Consider the following 15,998-nt stretch of genomic DNA (forward strand, 5'->3'; position numbering starts at 1 on the left):
TCAAAAATCAGTGGACATAAGTTTAAGAAAGGTAAGATTTAATAAGAACCAGATTGGCAACTTTTTCACTCAGAAGGTGGTGGGCACATGGAACAAGCTGCCTGAGACAGATACTATAGCAGCAAGTAAAAGACACATGGATAGGTACATGGATAGGAAAGGTTTAGAGAGTTATGGGCTAAATTTGGCCAATTGGGACTGGCTTAGATGGTGTATCTAAATCAGTCCCTAAGGCAGTATTGGCTTGATCAAGTTGGTCTGATGGGCCTGTTTCCATGCTGTATGACTATGACTGTACATAAAATAGAACTGGGCAAGATAATAATTTCCTAGGGCAGACTTTGTGAGTTTCAGAAATTAAACGAGGCTTGCTTTTTACAATCAGGCTGAAGGGTGATGGGGAGATTTATGATGATTTTTAGATGAAAATTTATGACTGCCTTTATCCTAGTTTTGCATTGAAGCAGCAACTTAGGACGCCAGTAATATGGTTAGTTAGTTGTATAGCTCTGTATGCAAGCAACTGAGGCGTGAGGACTGAGAACCCCTCTAAAAGGGTACCTTCCATAGGTTTGAATTGTCAAAAAGGACAAATGAAGGGTTAAATCAGTTCTATTTGTTATTGATGTATAATGTTACCATTGGTGGATCTATGTTGCTTATTCTGTGTTCTTTATGCTTACAGCATGAATCACAAATTTTTCCACCAACCACAGGAGGTGCCATGAAGATGTGCAAAGATTTAAACATTCCCTTTCTTGGTAAAGTACCCTTGGATCCCAGGATAGGTATGTCCGAGAACTACCTCACAAAGAACCTCACCCAAAGAGCAGCAGTGATTGCTCTTGGCAACAGCTCTGCACAAGATCACAAGGAATCAGAGTTGTGGATGTAGCACTGTCCATCACACAGACTAGCCTCTTCCCATCGACTCCATCTAAACTTCATGCTGCCTTGAGAAACCAGCCAACATAATCAAGGACCATTTTCACCCTTAGTTATTCCATCTCCTTCCATTTTTTAATCTCTCTAACATTATATTCTGCACTCTTGTATTTTTCTCGTAGCATTTGCTGTTGTACTTGTGTGACGTGATTGTACTTGTGTGATGGGAGTGTGGAAACATGTCCATCGGCCCAACTTGCTCACGCCGACCAACATGCGCCATCTACACTAGCCCCACCTGCCTGCATTTGGCTCATATCCCTCTAAACCTGTCCTATCCATGAACATGTTTAAATGCTTCTTAAACATTGTGATAGGACCTGCGTCAACTACCTCCTCTGGAAGCTCGTTTCATAGACCCACCCACCATCCTTTGTGTAAAAAAAAAAGTTGCCTCTCGGGTTTCTATTAAATCCTTCCCCCTTCACCTTAAACCTATGTCCTCTGGTTCTCATTTTCCCTACTCTGGGCAAAAGTCTCTCTGTTTACCTGATCTCTTCCTTTCATGATTTTGCACACCTCTATAAGATCACCCCTCATCATCCTGCACTCCAAGGAATAAAGTCTTAGCCTGCTCAACTTCTCCCTATAGCTCAGTGTAGAGATTTGACTGGATAGCATGCAAAAATGTTCACAGTATCTCAGTACACTTAATAACAATAAACCACTACCAAGACCGGAGCCCAAATACTACTGCTTACTTATTATGAGCTGCCGTGTCTTTAAGCCTATCCAGTCACTGCTAAGCTGAAGGCAGTGTACATGGTTTTTCAAAAATAAATGTTTTTGCTTGATTACCCTGAATTCCATTCCCCTTGAGATGACAGTTGACATTCTATTAGCTTTTCTGATTACATGAATTTATTGATTTGTGTAAACTGATCTTAAATCCCTCTAGATTCCATTGCTTTCTTTTGAGTTCAAAAACTGAAAATAGAATCAACCTCCTTTACAAATCTGTTGTTTTCTTCTTATCCATTATATGGTCTCTTTTTTTCTTTCAATAGAATAAAGGGCCTGTCCCACGGGCATGCGACTCCATGCGGCAAGCGCGACCTAAAAAGGGCCGATCCCAACAGCATGCGCCTGCATGTGACAAGCGCAACCTAACGTGGTCGCTTGAGCCATACGGCCTCGCGGGGCCGGTCCCACTTCGATCGCCGGAGCCGTATGGAGTTGTGCGGAGCTGGTCCCGACATCGCGAGGGGCTCCGAAAAACTGACCGCGTTCAAAAACTCCTGCAGCTGCCTCAACGCCGTACGTCACATGCGAACTTCCCGCTGACTTCGCTCGCACTTCATGTCACTCACTCGACCTCCGCGCAGCCCCTGCTTCTGGTTAGGTCGTGCTTGCCGCATGCAGGCGCATGCTGGTGGGACTGGCCCTTTAGGTCGCGCTTGCCGCGTGGAGTCGCATGCCCATGGGACAGGCCCTTTAGATTGCCTTCCGTCTTTTTTTCTAATCTCTGACTATTGTTCCCAGTTCCATAAGTTCCTTTTGCATATGTGGAAAGCAGCTCTTGGGATCTGAGGTTCCTTTTCACTAGAATGGCTGAATAGTGAATGTTCATTAGTCACCAATAAGAGTTTACATCTACACAATTAGTTCCTAAACTAGCTTCCAAATTGCTGATACAGCTCCAACAATCTTCCATAGGCTTTCTGATTCTTCTATTTTTAACTTCTGCATCCTCAATTTCTATTGACCCCATCCTTGGTGGATAGGCCTTCAGCTGCTTGAAAGCACAGCCAAGGAATGAATTACTTCTGAAAAAAATGCAGGTTAGCTGATCTAAACCTGGATCACCGATCAGAACATATTAAAGTGGATTGTGACCTTTTTGGGAATTAAAAGAGTAAATGGAGTGCTACCCCTTTCTAAAGTAAACATTTTAAATGACAGCTTTTTTTCAAAGTAGGTGATATTGTTTCAATCTTTTTATTTAAAAAGGAACTGCAGATGCTGGAAAATCAAAGGTATACAAAAATGCTGGAGAAACTCAGCAGATGAGGCAGCATCTATGGAGCGAAGGAAATAGGCAATGTTTCGGGTCGAGACCCTTCTTCAGACTGATGTGAGGGTGGGAAGAAGAGAGGAAGAGGCGGAGACAGTGGGCTGAGGGTGAGCTGAGAAGGGGAGGAGAAAGCAGGGACTACCTGAAATTAGAGAAGTCAATGTTCATACCACTGGGTTGTAAACTGCCCAAGTGAAATATGAGATGCTGCTCCTCCAATTTACGGTGATCCTCACTCTGGCCATGGAGGAGGCCCAGGACAGAAAGGTCTGATTCGGAATGGGGAGTTGAAGTGCTGAGCCACTTGGAGATCAGGTAGGTTAATGCGAACTGAGCGGAGTTGTTGGGCGAAGCGATCGCCAAGTCTACGCTTGGTCTCACCGATGTAGAGTAACTGACACCTTTCAGCCTCTATGAGGTTCAATTGACAAATAAATTGTATTGTATTGTATTGTAGAGCAGCGGATGCAATAGATGAGGTTGGGGGAGGTGCAGGTGAACCTCTGCCGCACCTGGAAAGACTGCTTGGGTCCTTGAATGGAGTCAAGGGGGGAGGTAAAGCGACAAGTGTAGCATTTCCTGCGGTTGCAAGGGAAAGTGCGAGGAGAGGGGGTGGTTTGGGTGGGAAGGGACAAATTGACCCCCCACCCCCCCCACATCAGTCTGAAGAAGTGTCTCGACCCGAAACATTGCCTATTTCCTTCGCTTCATATCTGCTGCCTCACCCGCTGAGTTTCTCCAGCATTTTTGTCTACTTTTGTTTCATTCTTTGCACTTCAGGAAGTTAAAGGCCAGAGTTTGCTTCTTAAATGTTTAATTTTGTTGAATAGATTTCAAATATATTTTAATTTCATTACAGGGAAGAGTTGTGACGAAGGCAAATCATTCTTATCAGAAATACCTGATTCTCCTGCATGTGTTGCCTACAAGGATATTGTTAAACGTAAGTAGTGTTTATTTTTATTTGACCTGGGGTGTATTAACTACATGGAAGTCACAATACAGCACTGTATCAATCTGAACATAGACTATATACCTTCTCTAAAGGAAGTCAAATATTACTTTTATATTGTAGTTATGCAGATCAAAAGTTATTTCAAGAATTCCTTCCGATATGAGATCAACTAGAACATCTCGTTCACTGATTGTTTTGTGAAAGCTTCCATTTGTCTGGAATTGACTTATTTTGGAGCTCGATCAAATTAAAAAGAAACTTGTCTGTGGATAGGACTATTTTAGGAAGGTGGATAGACATTCCTCCAGCAGTCTTTTTTTTGTATATAAAATTGTATGTTTAGAGTTGTTACACTGGTTCATTGTGTATGATGGACTTCCTGATCATGAAAAGAATAGATTGAGTGCTTTAACTAAGAAAACCTAACCCAGCAGCTAGGTCACTTTTCCACTGCCCACGCACATTGAAAAATAACAGGTATCCTGTGATCTGATATCTCACCACTAACACAAACCATACCCCTTAATTAACTAGCAGAACGATACAATGTTATTGTCAAAGCTTCTGAGCCTATGTAATATTTGGCATAACAAATAGTGGATATCACTGGTTTAAGATGATGGTGGAACATAGAATACATACTACATGTGCTGAGTGAAAATGTGTGGTGTAACTAACTCAAGCGTCTTCAAGGATTGTGATGTCCGTTTTGAAATTAAAAACAAAAAGCACAAAATCCATAACATAATTTTATTTGTAGAATATTTCACAATGACAGGCCCCATTCCCTAACCTGTCATAAATACACAAAGAGAAGACTTCAAACCTGGAGACACTGGTAATCAATTATAGGTGATAATCAGTTAGTTACAAATAAGGTTTTCAATGGCAGTTGCTTCATTCTTGACCATTGATTTTTCTCTACCAGACGGAAAATCTGTCTAATATCTAATAGTTTGTATCGGCAGTCTATTTAAAAATAGTTATACAGCGAATCTAAATTACTGTACATCCCATCATGGGTAAAATGGAGATGTTTGATTTATGTCTGCAACTCCTCTTCCTTATGCCTTTGTAACATATTCCACAAATGCACCCTAGTCCATGGGTTCAGCACGAGGTTTGGCATCAGCAATAGCTGTAGTGGCCACACAATCTCAGTTCCTGAATCAATGAAGTAAGGATTGTTGATGTTATCGAAGCCTTTTGTTTAACTCTGTAGCTGACTAGCAAATGGTTGGCATAGTTAAAGCATCTTGGCTTTTCAATCCTGCCGATTACCTGCTCTGGATGGTTTTCCAACCGAAAGATCTAATACCCGATCTTTTGTAGACAAAAAATGCTGGAGAAACTCAGCGGGTGAGGCAGCATCTATGGAGAAAAGGAGTAGGCCAAGTTTCGGGTCAAGACCCTTCTCTGTCAACCTTTGATTTTTCCAGCATCTGCATTTTCTTCTTAAACATACCAGATCTTTTGGTTGCAAGCCACCAACTGCATTTTGGTCTTTCCCACAGTAAATTTTAACTGGTATACATTTAAATAAGACAACCTTGCTGCATTAAAACTATCAGTAGAATTAACATTTGGAAACATTTCTTTGCCAGTCCTCCAGATTTTGTGGTGTCCTCCAGATAAAAGTTCCCTGCAAAGCAACTTGTAGATGAGAATATGCTGCAATTTAAACCATGAAAAACAACCTTTACTTGAATGAAAGTTGTCAACACGAATTGTCTTAAGCCTTTCAACTTACTCTACCAAATTTTCAAGTATTAAAGTGGTTCCTGGGTTTGTTTCACCATACTATTATAAAAGCTCTAATCCTGGATATTACTGCACCTTTTTACATACCAATATTCCACTCTCCATTATCATATTTTTAAAATTATATTCAGCTGCTGGATATTTGACATCAAAAGCAGCTTGTACTTGTTTATGTGTTCTCCCTTCATCAGGTGCCTTGTGTTTTGCTTGCAGTTTCTCACCATTCATTATTTTCATCTACACTCTAAGGGTTAAACTCAAGTTCCCCAAAATTAATCAGAAATTGAAGTAAGCCTATTCCACTTGTTCAGTACATCTTGTTATGTCTGATGTAACACTAATAACTGAAGCATGCTACCCAACTTAATTGATACAGGACAAATCGTAAATGCCTAAAATGTCCAAATACGTTGGCTATTCCAAAATAAAGACATCAGCAGGAAACATTGTCTGTGAACTTAGTAGGTTCACCTGTATCTTGTGGGACGTGCATTGCAAAGCTAAATAGCGAAATGATTCAGGACTTTGTGTAGTCAACAAATATTGGTTGGGAATAACTGGATAGCATTGCATTGAGTCCGTCTAAAATATCTTCACCACAGCATTATCTAGTGTTTATGTCCTTAGTCCTTCCAATATCTGTCCCATGATAGTGATCGTTAGCTCAACTGTGCTAGGTTTGCCTGGGATATCTTCAGAAATATAAAACATGTATTTAATTCCAAGTTATATTTTGTGCCCTAAATTTCTCATGTTCTTACAGTGTGCATCATTTCCTTTAACTTTTGCACATGCACATTTTAATTGCTTAAAAAATTTGTTTTGAAATAGGAATCCAGGAACACTGTGACACACACAGTTCCGAAGTGGAAAAGAATGCCTGATGTGAACAAGAACATTCTGTGCAAGCTGCTGAGTGAATTTGAACAACTTGCACTCAAACAAATTCCGTTGGTCTATTTTAATCATTCCTTGTACGTAATTTCAGACTCTTTGCCACCTGACCCCATTTCTGTACAAAATTATGCTTTTATATTTCAATGGCTTACAGAAATAACCGATGAATGTTAAGATCTGTAGTAATGTCAATTTTTGTATAATACATTAGAGGTAAAAGTAGAGAAATAAGAGAACTGTGATTGGGTGATTTAATTATGATGGCAGGAGGAGTTAAATAAATAAACTTCTTTCTGTTTGGCTGCACAACAATATACAATGGACGTTCAAGCAATTGACATAAAATTGTTCTTGTACTCTGGTAAATCATAGCATTTTGACAGCATTAGATGCAACAGCTAAGAATTTAAATGATATATCCAAAAACTATATTAATCTCTAAACTTATGGGTTTGGTTTGAAGAAAATAAAGCCCGACAATAGATGCTATTTAATTGGAACACATAAACTTAAATGTTTTCTGTTGCAGTGTGGTATCACAGTCTTTGACTGAACATCAGTTTATACTGCAAAAAACATGTTCTCTCAGCACCAGCCACCTCCACAATAATGAAAACCTGGACCATTGCTGGGCAGGAGCATTTGTTTTCAAATGATCAGCAAATAATACAGGTGACAGTTTTGCCAAAGGTTCAAGATTTTGGAAATCATCTTACCTTTCTTGCCCATAATTTCAACTAATTTATTTGAACTAAAGTGGTGATTGGGTGTTTAAGTTTTTGTATTTGTAAAGATAATTGATGTGTATGAAACAGGCGGGTATAAGGACACAAGGTCCTTCCAATTTACCCCAACTAACAATGGAAAAGGGAATTGTAGATTTTTTTTGTTTCTTCACCAAAATAACAGAAGTCTGGACCACAGCCTGAAAAAAATGGTGACCTGTAAAACCACAATATCTTTGAGTGCAAAAGTATATTGTGTTCAAGAGTGCATGACAAGATTGAATTATTTAAGATCAGACAATAACAATCATGTAAAGTAATAATTTATTACTGAAGTTAACTTCAACTGTAAGCAAGGCACTGTACTTTCAGAACAAAATATTTTCTAAAATTTACAACATAAATAAACCATCTTCAACTGACATCTTTACTCAAATGCAATTGCAACTGCTTAGAAATAAATCCACTTTGTTGGTACAATACTTAATTCTTCAGCACCAACAAAACTTAACTGAATTATTTTCTTTTCCCACATTCGGTGTTCCACGATGCCTGGGATGACAATAAAATAAATCTTTTGTAATAACTAGATATTTACAACATGCTTAGAATATAACCTCACGTTTGTTTTTACTTTTCAGGCAAAGAATTCTCATCAAAAATAATTGGGGATCTTTGTTACACCACACCCGCCTGGTGTGAGAGTCTTAAGACTGAGGCTCTGGTGTGGGACTCTTATGTAGAGTCCAGCGATAAAGCATTATGACTAATGCACAAACATTTATCACTCTGCACACCTTGGGCTTGCAGTTCCACAACCAGTACAGTTCGGGTCTTTGTGGGTGCTTGTGTAGTTGAAGACTGACAAAGGGATTTCAACATTGTTGCACATATTTGCATAATTTTACTCAGTATTCTACTTGTGTGACTTGAGCTTCATCACATGGCACAACAGGGATTGTCTTACTTTCAGGGAAAATGAACATCTGGTCAAGGTTCTTCTGTTCCTGGATTTCAAATTCAATCATCTAACCAAGTACATTAAATAGCATGTCTTTCTGTGAAAATTATTTAGGTATATTGTACACCTATATTTGGGCTGCACTGAACTGATTTTCACTGCTGAGCTAAGAGTCCTTTCAAGGATAAGCAGGCAGTAGTTTTAGGAACAACTACTCTGTCTGCCACTGCGGCCCGGGGACTTGCTCACCAAAGACGGAGGTACCGCTCACTACGTACCAACGACGGTGGACTTGCCGGTAGGCCCGGCTCACCCACTGCAGACTCTGAAGCCAGAAGGAAATTGGCTGGGGGGGAGGAGGAGAAATAAGTGGGAGAGTAAGGGGGGGAGGGAAGGAAAGAGTGTGTTAGCCTTGTCCACAAACACTTCACCCTTGACTGTAAAGAGCTAATGCAATTCAAGTCAAGCCAGGATTTGGTCTCTATTTCCAATCTCCTGAAGTGTCTTGCCCTTTTCCCCTTCTTGCTCATTTTCAAAAGCCATCTGCCTTTTTATCTTCTGGTTCCCACTTAATCTCAATCACACGATTACACTTTATGCCCTTAAACTGATGGAACACCTAGCTGGAAGCAGTCCATGAAACTGATTTTTATTCAGAAAATGTCTTGCAATTGGAAGGGTTAAAGTTAATATGATCTGTTGAACAGTGGAAACGTGGCTAAAGGTTCGTACTTTTGAAATTTACTCCAGATTTGAATTAAATACCAAGTTTTAGCGTAATTAAAATAGAACCAAAATATTTTTTAGTTTTACCACAGGCACAATTGTAACATGGAAAACAAATATAAGGCTTTGGGCTTTTGGACCAAAATGATTTATTTTCCACATGCAAAATCAGTTTATCCCATTAATTTCACATGATTGAAGAACAAATGCTAATCTTGAAAAGAACAGAGCTGGAAGGACAGGGGTTGTATTTTTGATTACAATCATACAGTTAGAGCATTACAGCTTGAAGATTAATAATTGCATTCTTTCAATCATTTGTTCCCATGATTCAAGTTGCTATTGGGAGAATCTGGAGAGATCTACAAACTGCAGGGCTAGTGCGGGGATGCAGGATAAGAAATAAAATGGTTTTGCTTATGTTCAAATTGGGCATGAATTGTGAATCCATTTAAATCAATCTTAGCAGCCGGAACACATTTGTAATTCAAAATTGTTGTTAAATATTTCAAAGTTGCATTCATTTAAAACCTGCATAGTATATATAAATAAAAAACTGACCCTAACGCACACCGAGTTAAAGGATATATGGCTAATATAGTCTATAAAGTTATCCCGAAAGATTGAACTGATTTAAGTAAAATCAGCTTAGACACAAAAAACTGGAGTAACTCAGCGGGACAGGCAGCATCTCTGGATAGAAGGAATGGATGACATTTCGGGTCGAGACCTTCTTCAGACATCTTTGGTGTAAACCAGCCTCTGCAGTTCCTTCCTATGCAGTAAAATCAGCTTAATTGGTATAAAATTGTGTTACAATGGAAGTATTTGGCAAAAAATATTGGTGAATAATTTCCAGCTGGGAACTTCCTAATAGTGTGCATGTTCATCATGGAACAATGATCACAAACAGACCAATTAAAAATATCTCTTAAAAAAAGTTAACAGAAAATAGTGCGAGAAAGTTGCTGATAAGAAAATTAAGGAATCTACAAGAATCAGCAAATGTTAGCACATTTCAATTCAGTGGTGGCAGCCTAAAAGATCATACTATGCTCTCACAAGGTTTAAGGCCCTTATACATTTTACTTCACGCATGATGAAATGCTCATATCAGACGGAGCACAAATGACATTGGGGGTGGATAGAGTCACAACTCAATTTGCTTTACAGTCCTTGAGATGTATACAATTGTGCAAAGACGGCAGTGCAGCTGCCAATTTGTCCAAGGGCTCTGAAACAATATGGTAATTATGATATATTTTCGGTGATGGTTGAGCTTTAAATATTGCCCAGAACACTGAGGAGAACTCTCCAGTTCAAATTTTAATGACATTTTACATGCACCTCAGGACAATCTTAAAGAAGACATCCCACTAACTTATTAAGAATTTGAACCCACATGAATGTTCCTTACCTTAACATCAGTGACAGGATAGCATTTAAAATGAAAAACAAAATTATGAGAAGACAAAAAGTAAAGTACATTTAACAATCAATAGTTCTGTGAAATTGAAGGTGACAACTATATATTTAATTGGAGATATCTTCCAATACAAATATTTCTACATCACTGCAGAAAGATTGGAAATAATTACTTCTGAACGATTACAACGCTTACACTGGTTGTATAAAAGAAAATTCAATTTATGTTGGAACAACTTATGTTTGATAAAGATTTTTTTATTATCAAGGTAATTATTCATCTGATTCACCTTATTTTTCTCAATTTACGACACTGGGAGAGGGTGATATGAACGCTATCTGCTGCATACCTGTAGTTTACAGCTCTCCAAATACGATGTCCGACTGTAACAAATGACCAGGAGTTAGAGACCACAAACAAATTCACATGCTGATGTAAATATCATTCCAGTTTTGCTTAAGAACTGAAATAATTTTAGGATAAAAATTGTAAAATACTAACCACAGTAAAAAAAAACCTAGAAGCTAACATGAATTCTCTCCCAGCTGGCCATTGACAAAAAGCATATTGGCAGCTAGCAATAATCCTTTACAAACCTCATTAAGGCCATCCGAGTGCCTAGCATTCCCCAGTATATGAAAGCCTAATGCTCCTTGAAGGTACTATTCAAGGATGGCATTTTGTCAACGTGATGGTTGATGACATTTACAGCTTACCATAAGCACACATATCCCATACTGGAACTTCAGTCACGCATTGAGCAAAGAAAAACAGATACAGTGTGTCACAGAAAGGGCTTTTGGCCCTTATATGATAGTTCTTTGCGACTGCTGTTTTCTCATGACCTCTTCAGTGTATAAAAAGTTCCCATGTAATCGTTTTTATGCATCTAAATAACTGCCAAATAAGCTGCCAGTAACTGAATGAATAGCAACGATTACTGCAACTTTTCTAAATCTTTGCTGACAACAAACCACAGAACCAGCAAACCACCGGCTCTAAAATTCCACATGTGGAAGTTGTGCAACTTAAGTCTTCGGGTAGATACCCATAACAAGTACTGGAGATGAGAAACTCACTTCTGATTTTCTGACGATCTTCCTTTGGATATTATGCCATGATCTGTGTTCATAATAGAGAATGGTTTGACATCTGCGTGTATTATCTCTGTTATGACTACCTAGTGGGTTAATATCCCCACATGTACAGCTTCACAAGTAAGTACAGGTAAGTGTGTGCTCGTGTTTGTATGTGCTCGTGTGCCAGTAAGTTGACCTCTTCGGTTGGAAAACATTCTGGCTTGAAACTGCCATCTCTTACCAAAAGAAGTGCAGTTCAATATGTGAACATCTTCAAGGATACTAGGTGTGATCATGCAATGAGTGTCCCTGACGTTGCTTACTTGTGCTTGCCAATGAGATACCCAAAGAGCTTTGTAGGTTTTCTCTTTTTCTACTCCTAGTGCCAGAATGACTTTCCCGTTTGGATATATAAACAATGTTTAGAATTTCTTTCCAGCTACCCTGCCCTTTGCAAAATATTGTAGTTAGAATCTACTGGTACCTTTCAGCTGATTTCCATTTCAAGATCACCAGCTCTCAACCCTGAATATCCAATTTCATTGAGTGTACAAAGAAAACGTACTGAAATGGAAAATCCTATACATAATATACTAATACATAATTGTACATATATCTGCACATACAAACAGGTACTTTCTACAGCAATTTAAGCAATCTAATTTCCTCTTTATTTTCTGGTCACCAGTGCTTAATTTCAACTGAAAAATCTGTTTTTGCAATGTAAAATCTAACAATCTAAACACTGTTTTTTATCACTCTGGCAAATACAAACTTTTAAAAGAGATTTTTAATTTAAACTAAAATTATGAAATAATGTGTTAATGAGTTGGTCCTTAATTAAAAAAAACTTTTCATTAAAATCCAATGTCAGTAATCCCCCCCCACCGGCCCCCGCCTAAAGCCGTCCCCAGCTCAGGGAGCTGCAGCTGTGGACGGCTTCAGGCAGGGGCCGGTGAGTGGGGAGCGTCCTGCAGCGGGGGAGTGAGTGGGGAGCGTCCTGCAGCGGGGGACGGGGACGGCTTCAGGCAGGGCCTGTCGGGGGCTGGTGAGGGGAGCACTGGCATGGCCTACTGCGGGGGGGGGGGGGGGGGTGGGAGGGGTTGTGGGGGGGAGGGTATGTGGGTGGGGGGGGGGTGGGCAGGGGTGTGGGGCAGGAAGGGGGTGTGTGGGCAGGAAGGGGGGTGTGTGGGCTGGAAGAGGGTATGTGGCCGGGGGGGGGGGGGGGGGGGGGCGGGGGGGGGGGGGGAGAGCTTGAGCTTGAAAAAAAGACGGGGATTGTGGGGGAGAAGGGTGTATCGCGAGGGAGGGAGGCAGGAACAGGCGAGGGGGACCAGAGGACCAAAGGGGATGGAGCTGACGGTGCGATGGGAATGCACAGCGGGCACTGGTCGCTGGATGTTCTCCAGCGGGATCAAATTTTCCGCTTTCCCTTTGGCGACATCTCCTGTGCCGCACTGGGCTTCTGGTCCCATCAAAAATTGTGTCCGGCTGGAAACCTCCGCCGGCCATCCTCGGCTCCAGTGGAGACGCGATGACTCAGGAAGGGGCGGACCGTCCAGCGGAGTGACAGGAGAAAAGACAAATTAATGCGACGCTGACTGGCAGGAGCGCAGATCGATCTGCGCACGTGCGTTTTTTAAAAAAGATTTTTAAACCTCGTTACTTTTTACATTAGACCCCGATCGGAACGAAACTTGGTGCACTTGCAGCACAGGAGAATGGTGAGTAAGCTGGCGAAAAATCATAGCGCTATCGCGTACCGTTTTTATGCAAATTGAGAGACTGCGCAAACTGGAAGATAACAAGATCAGAGCTTTAGTTATTTATAGATGGTCTCACACTTACCCTCTGAAAGAGTTGTTGACCTAGATACGTTGAAGCTGCTCTTGTGATGTTCTTGCTGCCTCCAAGCTTGCAGCGGATATACCCATACAGATTAGCTGCTTGCAAGGAAAGCCCTGCTATTACCAAGGCCTGCAAGACAATACATTAGGGGGGCAAAGATCAATAAATAGACTCAAACACAATAAGCACATTTATAAAATGTATGGATACATATATTCCTCCAAATAAATTAATATCAAATGATTTATGTGAGTGCGAGTACATTTCAAAAATTATTTTCTCAAATCAAACTTGCAAGATCATGATTTTCTAGAAAGGATCATAACAAATCTGATGTTCAAAAACTGGAATTAAAGAATTACACCAAATACCTATTTCCCTTGTGTGCTACAAGATTGTTGGAAATTATTTAGTCATATCCAATGTTAGACAATTAAAACTCAAAGAGCACTAATGGATCAAACAATCTGCTAGAGGAACTCAGCAAGTCAAACAGCATCCAGGGTTGGAAAGGAATGCTTGGCGTTTTGAGTCGAAACCCTGCATCAGGACACAATACACGAGTTCAATTCCAAATGCCAAACATTCCTTTCCATGCTTAAATTCTGCGTGACTCACTGAGTTGCTTCAGCAGATTCTGTAGCTCCAGATTACAACATTTGCAGACTCTTGAGTTTCCAAGCACTAGTGCGTGTTCTTCGGATGTCAAATACATTTGTCATAGAACGTGCAGTGTGGAGAGACTAGTTCTGTGTTTAGCATAATTAGTTTAATAATTGCACTTTTTTGGGGTTTCCATTTTGAATCTTCTCAAGAGATGACAATTATTATAATGTTAAAAATAACTTACTGTCGAATATCACCACAACAAAGATACAAGGATTTAGCCCCAAGTTTTATTTGGCGGTGCATTTGATAAAGAACGATCTTTTTTGGAACTAAAGATCACACTGATCATGAAGATAGCAAAAGTGAAAGACAGTGAAGTTTTAAAACTTAGATACAAGGTTAAAAATGTGGAATACAAACAGGATCTACAAGGTCCTGCTTAAGAATTGATTGGAATCTGCAAAATCAGAGCAATACAGCACTGAAACGGGCCCTTTGGCCCAACTCATCCATGCCGATCAAGATTCCCATCTAAACTAATGCCATCTCCTGTTCAGCAGAAGATACAAAAGCTTGGAAACATGTACCACCATATTCAGGAACAGCTTCTTCCTCACTGTCATCACCTCTCGCATATTAATGATCAATTAGCAATCTTCCAATCTACCAGCCCTTGAATGTTTTTTTTTAATCTGCAGTTTTCCTGTCGCTGTAAACCTATATTCAGAGCTCTGTTTTTATTTTTTGCTTCAGTAATACCTGATGTATTCATGTATGTATGATTTGCCTAGATAACACACAAAACATCGTTTTTCACTGTATCTTGGTACACGTGATAATAATAAACTACCAATGCCATTTGCTCACATTAGTCCCATAAATCCCTTACAATTTTCCTATCTATGTACCTGTCAAAATGTCTCTTAAATATTGTTATTGTACCTGCCTCAACTACTTCCTCTGGCAGCCCATTCCACATACATACCACCCTCTGGGTGAAAATGTTGACCCTGGGGTTCCTATTAAATCATCCCCCTCTCACCTTAAACCTACGTACTCTAGTTCTTGGTTCCTCAACCAAGAAAAAAAGTCTGTGTGCATGTATCCTATCTATGTTTAAGAAAGAACTGCAGATGCTGGAAAAATCGAAGGTAGACAAAAATGCTGAAGAAACTCAGCGCGTGAGGCAGCATCTATGGAGAGAAGGAGTAGGTGACGTTTCGGGTCGAGACCTCTTCTTCAGACTGATGTGGGGTAGGGGTGGGCGGGAAGAAGAAAGCAGAAGGCGGAGACAGTATGCTGTGGTAGAGCTGGGAAGGGGAGGGGAAGGAGGGAGAAAGCAGGGACTACCTGAAATTGGAGAAGTCAATGTTCATACTGCTGCGGTGTAAACTACCTAAGCAAAATATGAGGTGCTGCTCCTCCTCCTTGCAGCGGGACTCACTCTGGCCATGGAGGTGGCCCAGGACAGAAAGGTCGGATTTGGAATGGGAGGGGGAGTTGAAGTGCTGTGCCACCGGGAGATCAGGTTGGTTAATGCAATCTGAGCAGAGGTGTTGTGCGAAGCGATCGCCAAGCCTACGCTTAGTCTCACCGATGTAGAGCAGTTGACACCTAGAACAGCAGATGCAATAGATGAGTTAGGAGGAGGTGCAGGTGAAAATCTGCCTCACCTAGAAAGACTGCTTGGGTCCTTGGATGGAGTTGAGGAGGGAGGTAAAGCGACAAGTGTAGCATTTCTTGTGGTTGCAAGGGAAAGTACCAGGGGAAGGGGTGGTTTGGGTGGGAAGGGACGAGTTGACCAAGGATCCTATCCATGCTTCTCATCATATTATACAACTTTATGGGGTCAAGGAAAGAGCGTTCACGTCACGGCCCTGTTTTCACCAATCTCTCCACCCCTACGCACAAGAAGCACAAGACACCATTATATGCAGATGCCGAGAAGTGTGTTCAGCTCTGGCAGAACAATTTCTGATCTTGTGATGTGGACGCGATAAGAAGATACATCTCTATAAGATCTCCATCCATCTCTGTAAGTTCAAAAGAACC

The 15,998-nt window shown here is 40.5% G+C and overlaps 2 protein-coding genes across 4 annotated transcripts in view; one reads left to right on the plus strand and one right to left on the minus strand.

The window, feature by feature from the left end:
• nubp1 (nucleotide binding protein 1 (MinD homolog, E. coli)) overlaps nt 1–7,719 on the plus strand; it is a 60,094-nt gene extending 52,375 nt beyond the window's left edge. Inside the window, exons 9-11 of the mRNA XM_055651754.1 lie at nt 686–788; nt 3,819–3,902; nt 6,507–7,719. Coding sequence (XP_055507729.1) covers nt 686–788; nt 3,819–3,902; nt 6,507–6,559 — 240 coding nt within the window. The 3' untranslated portion in view covers nt 6,560–7,719. The remainder of the gene's footprint in view (nt 1–685; nt 789–3,818; nt 3,903–6,506) is intronic.
• LOC129707025 (Golgi apparatus membrane protein TVP23 homolog A-like) overlaps nt 7,020–15,998 on the minus strand; it is a 38,230-nt gene continuing 29,251 nt past the window's right edge. For 2 of the 3 annotated variants that reach the window (XM_055651756.1, XM_055651755.1), the window contains exons 6-8: nt 13,338–13,466; nt 10,760–10,793; nt 7,020–7,849 (exon numbers count right to left, since the gene is read on the minus strand). In XM_055651756.1, the coding sequence (XP_055507731.1) occupies nt 10,767–10,793; nt 13,338–13,466 (156 nt within the window). In that variant the 3' untranslated portion in view covers nt 7,020–7,849; nt 10,760–10,766. Of the gene's footprint in view, nt 7,850–10,699; nt 10,794–13,337; nt 13,467–15,998 lie in introns of all 3 variants that reach the window. The other variant, XR_008725132.1, reaches the window with a different exon arrangement.

Source organism: Leucoraja erinacea, chromosome 20, assembly GCF_028641065.1.
Source record: "Leucoraja erinacea ecotype New England chromosome 20, Leri_hhj_1, whole genome shotgun sequence".
In the NCBI taxonomy this organism is placed as follows: domain Eukaryota; kingdom Metazoa; phylum Chordata; class Chondrichthyes; order Rajiformes; family Rajidae; genus Leucoraja; species Leucoraja erinaceus.